Source organism: Montipora capricornis, chromosome 4 (genome assembly GCF_036669925.1).
Source record: "Montipora capricornis isolate CH-2021 chromosome 4, ASM3666992v2, whole genome shotgun sequence".
Lineage (NCBI taxonomy): Eukaryota > Metazoa > Cnidaria > Anthozoa > Scleractinia > Acroporidae > Montipora > Montipora capricornis.
Window position 1 is genome coordinate 15,903,948 of NC_090886.1, and position 12,817 is coordinate 15,916,764.

The 12,817-nt window shown below is 37.6% G+C and overlaps 1 protein-coding gene and 1 long non-coding RNA gene across 3 annotated transcripts in view; one reads left to right on the forward strand and one right to left on the reverse strand.

Moving 5' to 3' along the window:
* Positions 1-12,817, forward strand: part of LOC138045669 (uncharacterized) — a 161,291-nt gene that overhangs the window by 73,450 nt on the left and 75,024 nt on the right. The gene's annotated exons all lie outside the window — the stretch shown is intronic.
* Positions 1-12,817, reverse strand: part of LOC138045667 (angiopoietin-1 receptor-like) — a 130,644-nt gene that overhangs the window by 28,562 nt on the left and 89,265 nt on the right. Inside the window, exons 5-6 of the mRNA XM_068892242.1 lie at positions 5,250-5,397; positions 4,036-4,356 (exon numbers count right to left, since the gene is read on the reverse strand). Of these exons, the coding sequence (XP_068748343.1) occupies positions 4,036-4,356; positions 5,250-5,397 (469 nt within the window). The remainder of the gene's footprint in view (positions 1-4,035; positions 4,357-5,249; positions 5,398-12,817) is intronic.

The following is a 12,817-nucleotide window of genomic DNA, read 5'->3' on the forward strand; positions in this document are numbered from 1 at the left end:
GTATGCTGTGAACGTTTTCCCAAGTTATTCCCATAGCTGGGAACAATATGGGAAAAGTTCCCAAGATATTCCCAATGTTGTGAATTATGTGGCAACATTTCCCCAAGTTATTCCCAGAATTGTGATTAATATGGGAACATTTATCCAAGTTATTCCCAGACTTGTGAATAATATGGACACATTTCCCAAGTTTATCCCAGCATTGTGAATGATATAGAAACCTTCACCCAAGTTATTCCCAGAATTGTGATTAGTATGGGAACATTTATCCAAGTTATTCCCAGAATTGTGATTAGTATGGGAACATTTATCCAAGTTATTCCCAGAATTGTGAACAATAAGAACAAATTTCCCAAGTTATTCCCAGTACTGTGAATGATATACAAACCTTCATCCAAGTTATTCCCATAATTATGACTGATTAGGAACCACTTTACCCAAGTTATTCCCAGAATTATGAATAATATGGACACATTTTCCTGCAGTTATTCCAACTTGGAATTCCAAATTATGTCATTGGAATTTTGGACTAGGAAGTTACGGGAATCTTTAGGAATTCCACTTAATCAATTTGAGTAGGAACTGGGCCAGAAAGCCAAGACAACAATCAAAGTTTAAGTGCTCTATGAGGATTTGACTTGACAGTTCATCTGGTGCCTTGAAAAAAATAGCTTAACTTAAAACTTAAGTATAACAAGATTTGGTCTTATTCAAAGCCTGAAATGTCTGAAATTGTCAATGTGATATCTTTCCGGGTAAAACTGACCCTGTTCTAATATTTCTCTCTTTCTTCTCTTAAATGAAAATGAAAGCTTTTATTCCGATGATTCTATAGATTGTGAGAAAACATCCTTAACGGATTACAATACGTTATTAATTAACGCTGGATACACTCATGATCGGCCTTGTTCCAGGAAGAACATGAAGCATCACTCTTAAAAATTACACGCTCCAAGTCAGCACTATATCCTGTCAGTGAATACCATATTTGTTTTAGGGTTTATCGGAGAGATTCACTCGGAATCTTCTTCATATTTCTTCAATGTTGGATAACAAGTGAGAGACGAGACTGGAACTAGTGAGCCGTTTTCATTTTGGCCAGCAGTCTCTACCGCAAGCTCTTACAGATTTTGGCGGTAATCGGCTGTTTTATTCGAACATTTCTATCAACAATCTCAAACTTGTGGTGATTTTTTGTTACTTTTACTCTTTAAATGCTGATCTAAGGCATGGACATGCTTGCAACAACTCAAATAAAAAGCTAAGCATTAACTACAAGCAAATAACATGTAATTTGATGCCTTAAGACACACTAGTCAACAAGTCGCTGCGACACGACGCCTGTTCGGTGCACACGCAGTGATCTCGTATGAGGGGGAATGTGAACTAGTTTTCTAATTCATTATGGCTGACCATATGACGCTCTCTCATGGGTTCATTTATATTTTGTCGCAGCGACTTGTTGCCGGAAGTGTACACGCGATGCGGCAACGCTGCTTTCGCTAATCGTGCGACTGATCGCGGCGACAAAATTCTGTCGCAGTGACAATGATTTTCATGAAATTAACCGTGCCACACAAGGAGATTTGTTGCGGCGACTTGTCCCCGCGACGTGTCCCAGCGACTTATCGCCTAGTGTGTCCCGGCCTTTATTGTCGTCAAAATGATGTTTTACATGTAGAGTACCTTCAAGTCAATTATTTAAGCGCAAGGATACGTAATTTGGCTTAAATGCTATAACCCTGTTTTCTGTAACAGAAAAATGAAGTTTTAGATCAAATGGTAAAGTAAACGATTTGGTATAAAAGTGCTTATACGGCGAATTAATAAATACATGTATACAATTGACAAATGATTCGCTCTCGTAAATGCTGTCTCTTTTCAATGCAGAATTAATGCCTGAGGAAACTATTACTGATGTTTGTAAGTAAATGAGTCTACTCTTCACACACTAACTGTAATAATTGATTGAAAATTAATGATCACTGATTTTAAATTAGAGGAATCATGACTTGCATCATTGAAGTATACATGTACATATATATCTTTACATTTCAGTTACCATGCATGAAAGACTACGAGACACTTTCTGAACAAATTCTATAATGGGACAGCGAGAAAATGCACCTGGGAAAAAGTTCAGAACAAGTTTACCTGATTGCCCTCTTTCACCTTGTACATCACCAGAAAAGGTTAGGTTTTGTTTTATAGTCCCTCTGTCATCACTCTTGTTGGCATTTTTTTGGTATGATGCTTCATACAGTAGTAAGATAGCTTATCATGCATGTAGTTCCTGGATACCTCGGTGCCTCTCCTGTTTATAATGCTTAAAATTCGATCATCTTATAATAAGATCCTCTTAACTTGCCTGGAAATGTATTCAAAAGAACATGCATGTAGTACAGTTCAGCCTGGTTAAACACTTGGGGCCAAGAAATGTATCAATGCATTACTGGTACTCTTACAATATCAGTTGACAGCAGTGATGACCAACATGAAACTGGAACATCTAGTGAAGGCAACAAGTTACCTCCACCAAAAGATTTCACAGTTCCTACAACAGCAACCTCATCGAATGTGGTTATTAAAGCTGCTTTTGGAAGAATGCTATCAAGAGAACAAACAGTTAATGTTCTTAAGTCAAAGTTTTCAATTAAACAAAGTAGTTTAACAAACCTGACACCAACTCACCTGCAACAGGTTTTAAAGAAATTCATTGGTAATCTAGTAAATCTGATTCCAACTGAGCTCAAATCTTGCGTTTGGTTAATAATGTCATCTTAAAACAAATAGGTGTAGCCCCATTGAAATGCAGGTGTCCAGGGTACTTATTTTCCATTTTTTTAAAGCTTTGAATTCAGTACTTGTTTTGTATTTGAAAATAATTTTTTCATTCTCAGATGATACTTCTTCCTTTGTTTAATGTAACTGCTTGGAAGGACTTACATCAATAGAGAGAAACTCTGCAGAAACTGCCTATTTTAACTCTTGGAATTCATTACAAAGTAAAAATTTAATGTAGTCCTTCTTAGCTATGCAATAATGTCAACCCCACTTGCTGAAATGAGCAAAGGAAGAAAACAGGTGTCAATAGTCTAGTTTTAGTATTTATGAAGTTCATTGATTTAGCTTAAGTTAAAGCTTATTTATCAAAGCTGCAAATGGATAAGACAAAATCAATTACTGCCATGGGTACTAATTCTGTTGCTTTTTGTAACTTATTTGTAGGATCGATACTATTACAAGATTCTGTGATGTATTTTGTAATTATTATTGTTTGACATTTTGAGAGGAATTTGATGTTTGTAGTATTGTATGGATAGTAGTTAACCTAAAATCCAAGTGCAGTTAAACATCATGTTACTGTTAGTATTTTTTGTGGGTCATTTGTCATACTAGCTTGATGGCTTACTAGCATCGGTTAAATTTTTGGCGTTAAATAGGTTGCTAGGTCATTTTTATACCTTTCTTGAGGGTATTACTGGGGATATATTGGCCCAGTATGGGGGATCAATATCATCCTGTTCTTGGGATTATATGGGGTCAGTATATAATCCCATTCTTGGAGTTATGTTGGGCCACTATGATCCCATTGTTGGGATTGTGTTGGGCCAATATAATCCCATCCTTGGGATAATGTTGGGCAAGTATAATCCCATCCTTGGGGTTATATTGGGCCAGTATAATCCCATTCTTGGGGACATATTGGGCCAGTATAATCCCATTCTTGGGGTTATATTGGGTCAGTGTAATCCCATTCTTGGGGTTATATTGGGCCAGTATAATCCCATCTTTGGGATGATATTAGGTCACTATTATCCCATTCTTGGGGTTAAGTTGGGTTTTATTAAACCCAAGATTGGTTTTGGTATAACTATCCCAATTTGGGAAATTCCCACTGAAATCAAAAATATAACCCAAACATTTACCATTTTTAACCCAGGTTGGGAATTGAAAAACGTTTCCTGTGATATATTCACCATAATTGCCCCTAATAGACTAAAGTAAGCCTGATAAAAAGCTGCAGACCCTTACCATCTTCCAATGTCCTTGTCTTTAAGGAACGCTTTGGTCCATCCCCCACCGAACTAAAGACACACACTTCAAATTCATATTGTGTGAATTTCTCAAGCCCTGTGACTTCCGAGGAGAAAACCAACAAACCATTTTCAATTCGAACGCTCTTGGCATCTTTGATAGTTTGTGTCTGTGGTACGTTGAAGCCTTCCTTTTGGTATAGAAGTTTAAAGGATATCAACTCTCTTTCGTTGTAGTACAGTTTTGAAAGTTTCCAAGAGGCAGCGACACTAGTCGATGATTGTGCAGTCAAGACAAGAATAGGAGCTTCAACAGGAACTGGTATGAGGAAAAAGGAACTGCTGAGTACAGAAGAATGCCGCACAAGTCCAGAAACACCATTGCTTAATTCAAATGTGCTAGAAAATCGTTCTTTATACGTAACTTTTCAAGCCATCCAGTTTACCTCTGAAATGAGGATTATCTACAATAGTCCAAAGTTTCTCGAAATCGACGTCAGGGATAGGGATAGGGGAAAATGAATATCTATCTTTAAAATCCGAACCCCAATGCCTAAACTCGCTGGACTCGAACCTGGGAATGTTCGATGAATAACTCTTTCACCAAACCACTAGAGTAGCGCAGCGCTATTGCCAGACATGTTTTTTAATTATGTCAATACATTTTTTCTTCCGAATGTCGCAGTAAACGTGTATTATCACCAGCTAAGAAACAAGTTTAAACAGGAGAAAATCAAGTACTAGACTTACCGGTAACCACTATTCAGCAATGATTTTATATATACTACTTAGTGTTGATAAATAATTGCTGCAATTGTCAGCCAGTTGATCTTTAGTTGTTACGTGGATAAAAACAGTTCCTTCGCAGTGGGTGCTCCAGGTTCACATCCCGTCCAGGGATGCAACTTTTACTTTTTTTTTCTTTTCATCTGCTACCACAAGTCCTGGGACAGAGTAATCTAAATTGACGATAACAATCGATTCAGAGAAAATTTGGAATCGTCGATAATCGTCATTTCAGAGGTAGAGGATATGTTGAACTTTTACTATACAGTACTAACAAAAGGCTGTCAAATACTATTCCTGAACATATACGCATAAAGAACAAGTTTAAAAATGGAGTTCATTTTTTCTTTTCTAATTTTGTCTTTTCAAATAATTACATGAAGACGGATCTGCAAAACTTATAGAAAATAAGTTCATGACGGTTACCTAGAGATTTAAGTGTTCCATAGAGCTCAACTCTCAATGCCTTATGACCAAAAAAGTCAGTTGGCTGAAAGCGGACGAAGCTCGCTATGATAACCTCCTCAAGATTATGCTTGACAGTGTCATTTCGCCCAGTATTTCCATGAAAGACCTGCAAAAGAAATTAGAATTTATGCTGACAATTATGGACGGTGACGATGATACAGATGGTGACAGTAGCCTGAATATAAGCTAAAGACAGATGCCTCTGTTTGGTAAGACAAATTCACGGTGGTAATGTTTACTTCGAAAAGTTTAATGTCAACTGTCCAGTATCAGAAACCGCGGCCTTTTTAAGGACGGTGCTCACTACTTCAAAGGTATTTTTTCCCGGTTTACGAATGTGCGGGAATAGCAAATCTTTACAAGTGTTATTGAAATCCAAAAAGAAAATTGGGAGTAGCCACGCATTTTTCAAAGTTAATTAATCAACAATATTGTAAAAAGCTGTAAAATACAAAGCAATGTATAGCGTTCTTTTCGAAATTGAAGCTCCGGACAATGGATGGTTATCCCCAATTTTCTTTTTGCATACCAAGAGCACTTGCTGAGTTCTGCTTTCTCCGCATAGTTTTAAACCGCGCAAAAATATCCCTGTATTGGGAAGCACCACCTATGGGAAACCCGAGTATTTCGAAATGTGCAAAACATATGGGCAATAACAATAATTGTAGGCTCCATCCTTAAGTTGACTCTAAAATCATGCCATCCACATTTGTGTTACCTCCCCCTCCCTCAACAAAACAATGAAAGAAAAACTTGAGGAGGCCCCTTAGAAAAATAAATAGGTAAAAGAAATAAGACCGATGCTGATTAAGTTCCACAGAAACCAACTTAAAGAGAATCCACTCAGCCACCAGCAGATCTTCCTCCAAGATCAACTCCAAACAGAAAGCTACACGTACCAGCTGATGAACAAAGCCGTGAAATAATGAACTTTGTAGTGTCAAAGCCAAACTAAATGAACTTACAACTCTCACGAATGTATTTTCAAAACGTCAAAATATAACGTACGATAGATGCATTGTATTGCGGTGTTCTTTTACTAACTCCAAATGCGGAGAAGCTCGCAGACTCACGCATTGCAATGGAGACTAAAATGGCCTTCAGAGTCATTTTTATGCTTCATGTTGAGAAACATCTGTTTGAAAAAACGCCCCCGCTAACCTGACCACTGGAAATGTTTCACTGACGACATGTTTTCGATGTGGACCACAAGGGAAAATGAAAAAAAAACATTTTGGTAAATTCACGAACAATTTTCCTTCAACAATCAAATTTACTCGCGAATAAAGAAGCTACGTGGACTTGTCAAAACAAAGAATGAGTTAGACTGACTAAATTATACTGAGAAATATCAGAAACAAGTTTAATATCAAAATTATACTAAGAAACACTTCAACTACGACATTCAAGAAAATAGCGACGACGCAAGAGAAACTCGAAAACTAATGAACAGTACGTTAGCTCGTAATTCAAAACGACAATCATTAACGAGATTTCCAGTGGGGGTCGATCATATACTGACACATAAGAGAGGGGATAAATTATGAATCTACATTTCGGCATGCTCTGGAAGAAATTGGCCAAGAACATTCCATATACAGGTGCCCCACAAGAAAAAAATCAAAAGCAAGAGAGCATCTACCGGCCTCGAAAACGAGTTACATGACAGTTGGTTCCAGACAAAACATTTCTGGCGTTTTGTTTAAAGTAGCATTTCAGCACTTGTTTTACGATTTTGATGTGAATCTCCCTAAAAACAAAGGCTTTCTTACTTCTATTTCATGTATTCTTATTCCAGAATACAGTCAATCGAACGCACCTTAACATATACGATAAACCTATAGAAAGGAAAGCTACCATAAAGTTGCTCAGCGTACACACTGATGAATTCAGACTGTCATAGGATAATCATATATTGCACATCGTACGGACCTAAAGGCCAAAATGGCTTGTGTATCCTTCAAAAATACTCATCCATATTCAATAGTCGTTTTGACCAATCGGATGAATTTCTCTAGACACGCGAGTGAGTTGTTATACCTAATAATTTACCCAACAAACCTGAAAGCCTGGGGAGGGATTTCAACGTGGTTGCAAAGTAGGTAGATGAACAATGGAATGCAAAATGAGGCATTATATAATGTCACTAGAGGCATTATGTAATGCCTCATGTTCATTTGTATTTCATGACTCCTTTCCCTGTTGCTCCTTGATATCTGCCACTCGGAGAACACCTTAAACACCCACTTGGTTGCGTTCCTGGTAGTCTTGGGATGCAGTCGTCCAAGTCTTTTTCTTGCTTTTCCGCAGTCTGGCTGCCTAAATTACCTGTTGTTTTGGAGGCACGTTGTCCTCTGTTCAAGAGCCCTCAAACCACTAAACCGGAGCATTTTTACGCTTACTGGCCGAAGTGAATAACATTTTTATACATCGCTCAAATACATTTCTTCGATTTCCAGGTGAACTAGGCTGGCGCGTCTTCTTATGTAACGTCTTTTTTGTTCAGAGTGTTTTTCGATTCCCAGGCGAACTGGGCTAGACCGCCTTTCACGAAGGAATAGTCTTTTTCCCATCACGATTGGTCAAAACAGCTATTGAATATGGAGGAGTACTTTAAGCCACTAAAAACATGCGCAGCACGTGTTTTATCAGACATAAAAAATCCGTCGGGCTCCCTCACGACTTTTTATATCTGATAAAACACTCTTGCTTGTGTATATATTAAATAGTAAGTGTAAAATTAGACCTCTAACGAAAGACTTAAGAACATTGAATTCTATTTATCGATCAGTAACTCCGTACTTCGACTGTTGCAGCCTTAAGTGGGGTAACTGCTCAAAAAAGCGTGTTTTTTTGTCAAACTCCGAGATGTATAACTACAACATCCGAAGAAGCAAGTTTGACATGCACTTGTCCAAACCTAAAGGCCGGGACACACCAGGCGATAAGTCGTTGCGACACGTCGCGGGAACAAGTCGCCGCAACAATTCGCCTTGTGTGACACGGTTAATTTCATGAAAATCATTGTCGCTGCGGCAGAATTTTGTCACCACGATTAGTCGCACAAATTCAAACTAGTTTGAATTTGTGCGACTTATCGCAGCGACAAAATTAGCGAAAGCAGCGTTTTCGCATCGTGTGTACACTTCCGGCAACAAGTTGGGACAAAATATAAATGAACCAACGAGAGAGCGTCATACGGTCAGCCATATTGAATTAGAAATTAAACTAGTTCACATTTCCCTTCATACGAGATCACTGCCTGTGCATCGAACAGGCGTCGTGTCGGAGCGACTTGTTTTGCGAGTAGTACACACAGAGCAACTTGTCGCAGAGACATGTTGCTGCGACTTGTCGTCTAGTCACTTATGTCCAGGTTTGCACGCAAATGCGAAAATTGCGAATTTTCCGATTTTTGCGAAAATTGCGACTCTTGTCGGGGACTTGTGTTCTCTAGCTTTTCAATGTTCTGCGATTTTTGCGATTTTAACGGTTTTTGCGAAAATTGCGAATTTTGCGAAAAATCGCAAAAATCGCAAAACATCGCTACTCTTGTCGGGGACTTGTGTTCTCCAGCCTTCAGCGTTCTGCGATTAGGACACTGAAAAGCTACAGAACACTAGTCCCTGACAAGAGTCGCGATTTTTGCGAAAAGTGCGAATTTTGCGAAAAATCGCAAAAATGCAAACCTGGACATATCTCCGCCTAGTGTGTCAGCGTGTCCCGGCCTTAAGCAAAACTGGTTAAAAGGATCTTTTGCTTGTCGAGGGGCAACAGCATGGGATGCACTTCCAAGTGGCATTTGAGATTAGTTTCAAAGCGGTTTTGGGGAAGGACCAACCCGATAGTTATAGATTAGGGTTTTTTTTATAATTATGTTTATTGTTATCAATAATTATTCAGATTTTCTATAATAAAGTACTCAAATTTTGGTTCTAGCAATTTAGTCTCTGTAACATACATTGTAGGTAACATTAGTATTGTTTAAAAGAATTTTAGCATTTTTTATAACTAGTTATACATATATGTAAGATTAGATAGGTGTAACACGGCTCATTTAGAAACCAATATTGTATGTTGAAATTACTATCCTGTAGGAGTAAAGTCAATCAATGCATGCGTGTTTTTTTTTTTTTTTTCCACCCACACGAGAATTATTAAATGACAAAAAGCGATCCTGTTGTGAAGGCCAGTTAACTGCTAAGGAATGCCTGGAGGCCCTAAAAGACATGGCAGCAGGGAAATCACCTGGTACAGATGGCCTTCCATGTGAATTCTACATGGTTTTCTGGGAAGACATAGGAGAAACCCTCACCAGCGCTTTTAATTTCTCCTATGAAATATGTAACCTGACAATATCACAAAGGCGAAGAATTGTCAAACTCATACCCAAAAAGGATTCTGACCCTATCTTGATTAAAAATTGGCGTCCCTTAACTCTATTAAATTGCGATTACAAGATTGCTTCAAAAGCCATCGCGAAGCAAATCAAAACAGTTCTACCAGAGCTAATATCAGATGATCAAACAGGCTTCATTAAAACCAGATGCATCAGTGACAACATACGTACACTAGATAGCGTCATCAAATATACAGGTAATAAAAAAATCCCTGGACTTCTCCTTTTTCTGGACTTTGAAAAGGCTTTCGATACTCTCGAATGGTCTTTTATCAACAAAACTCTTCAACATTTTGGTTTTGGTCCCTCGCTGTCAAGTTGGGTCAGGCTCTTTTATTGTAACATCGAAAGCTGCGTATTAAACAATGGATGGACAAGCAATTTTTTTAAGCTAAGCCGAGGCGTCAGACAAGGGTGCCCTCTATCGCCTTACCTTTTCATACTCTCTGTAGAAATACTCGCTGAAGCCATACGAAATAAAAGCGAAATTAGAGGTATTAAGATACTGAATTTAAATTAAGCCAATATGCAGACGATACGACGCTCATTTTAGATGGATCTGAACAATCCTTTAAGTCTTCGCTTTCTTTGATAGAAGCTTTTGGTAAAATATCTGGCCTCAGACTGAATGACAAGAAAACAGAAGCTCTCTGGATAGGGTCTAAAACAAACAGCAATCAAACATTTTGCCCCGAAATGAATTTTAAATGGCAAAAGGGAAAGACTAAGGCACTGGGCGTTTGGTTCGCAACGGATCGCGATACGGCAATATCTTTAAACTACAACGAAAAGCTTACGAAAGTTAAATCTATCTTAGGATGCTGGAAATTTCGAAGACTTAGCTTAATAGGGAAAATTGTTGTTCTGAAGAGCCTAGTAGCATCGCAACTTGTATACGTACTCACATCGTTGCAAACTAAGCACCATGCAATTAAAGAGATTAATAGGATGTTTTTTAAATTCTTATGGAATGATAAAGGTGATAAAATTAAACGCAAGGTTATCATCAATGATTATTCTGAAGGTGGACTCAAAATGATCGATATTACAACTTTTAACAAATCCCTTAAAGCTACCTGGATTAAAAAATACCTGAACACAGAAAACTGCAGCAAATGGAAAGTTTTTTTTGATCTAGAACTCGCAACATATGGAGGCAACGCCGTCTTTAAAGGAAACCTAAACAAAAAAGGCATCGGTAATCTAAACATAGAAGACCCTTTTGTTAAAGAAGTTATAGAAATATGGTCTGAGACCTTCTTTGAGAAAGAAATAGTGTCCAAAGATCACTTTCTAGCTCTACCTCTCTGGCAAAATTCATTAATAAGGATAAACAATGCACCAGTACTATGCAAAGATTGGCTTTCCAAAGGTATAACACAAGTAAAACATTTAATGGATGATTCTAACAACTTTCTTTCCCTTGCCAGCTTTCAAAATAAATATCAACTAAAAGTCAGACCACTAACTTTTTTTGGCATAATCTCTGCTATTAAACCTTTACAGCAACAGATTCCGAGGTCTCAGCTGAAGTATGACAATTTCATGAACACGTTCCTAAAGCACCAAAAACCATCGAGAATAGTTTACAAGAAATTAATTTCTGACCAAGCGGAACGACCGCTATTATCTCAAGACAGGTGGCAGAAAGAAATCGGGTCCACAGCCAAGGTAAAAATTGACTGGAGAAAAGCCTACCTATTGTCTGCTGCGTGTACAAAGAGTTCCAAATTAATTGACTTCAATTTCAGATTTTTACATAGACGGCTGGCGACCAATAATTTTCTGCAAAAAATAGGAATTAGAGAGGACGGAACATGCACCTTCTGCCAGGATAAAAAAAGGAGATCTGTTAAATTTATTCTGGGCGTGTGAAAACACTAGATTTTTTTGGAATGACCTCTCCATATGGCTGCAGGCGTGCCACATGCTTTCAAAAGAGACCCACTTAGGAATGGAAACGGCCTTAGGACTGAAGCCAGACGAATCCAATTTTAAAATCCAAATTAATTTTTTTTGCCTAATGGCTAAGCACTACATTTGGATTTGCCGTTCGAAAGAACGATCCCCAACCCACAAAAAATTCTTGCTTTCCCTGAAACAGAAGCACCAATTGGAAAACAACACAATAAGAAATTCAAAGAAATGGAAGCCACTTCTGTCCCCGCTGCAACGAGTCTCCTAAACCCTTTACCTTAACCTTGAATTTTTAAATATTGATTCCTCTATTTTAAAACTATCATTATAGATGTAACCCTAAAGGAAAGAGATGGTTTTTAGAAGTGCTAGAAGTCGTATTTCATTTATTTATTTTATCTATTATTATTATCTTTTTTTTTTCTTTCTTTTTCTCCTCATGTTAGAAATCGTAATTTTAATTCAATTAGTGCGTAGTAGTGCTGTAATTCATGTCTCGTTTGTATTGCAATACTCATTGTATCGTTTACTGTAGTTTGCAATGTTTTATGGTGTAAGTGTGCATATTTAAAAAATAAAATTATTATTTATAAAAAAAAATAATAATAATAAAAAAAAGGAGTAAAGTCAATCAATGCATGCGTTTGTTTGTTTGTTCAATGTTGTCTGAGCGCATTGTTATTTGCGACGATGAAGTTTTGAAGGGTCCACCTTTCGCCAGCAGCATTACTTACTTGATGTCCAAACACATTTTAAGCCTACAAAAACTTTCCTAGCTAACAAATTTTAAATAGTCCAACTATTTTCTTATTAAACAGTTTTCTATAAATATTATAAACTGATCAAAAACTTAATTCCTTGGCAAGACCGCAATGCGTCAATCTGTACAAAGTGACTACAACAAGTACAAATATAAAAGGGCAGCACTAAAAGCCGGAATCCGGAATCTGGAAGCCAGAAACAATTCGCGAGAACTACAACAACTTGCCCATTCCTTTTACACTCTGCTATAATGTGCACACTCAAGTATTTAACTCTGAGAAAACGTACATATAACTGTAAAATGGACCTGACTTTGCTATTCTCAGTGGATATACAGACTTAAGAGTGGTGATGGCATCATCAAGCTAAGGCAGTCCAAATTACACGAAAGGAAACTTAAAGCTTGTTTGATTTGTTTTTCTTGTTTTTTTACCTGGCTTTTTGAGTA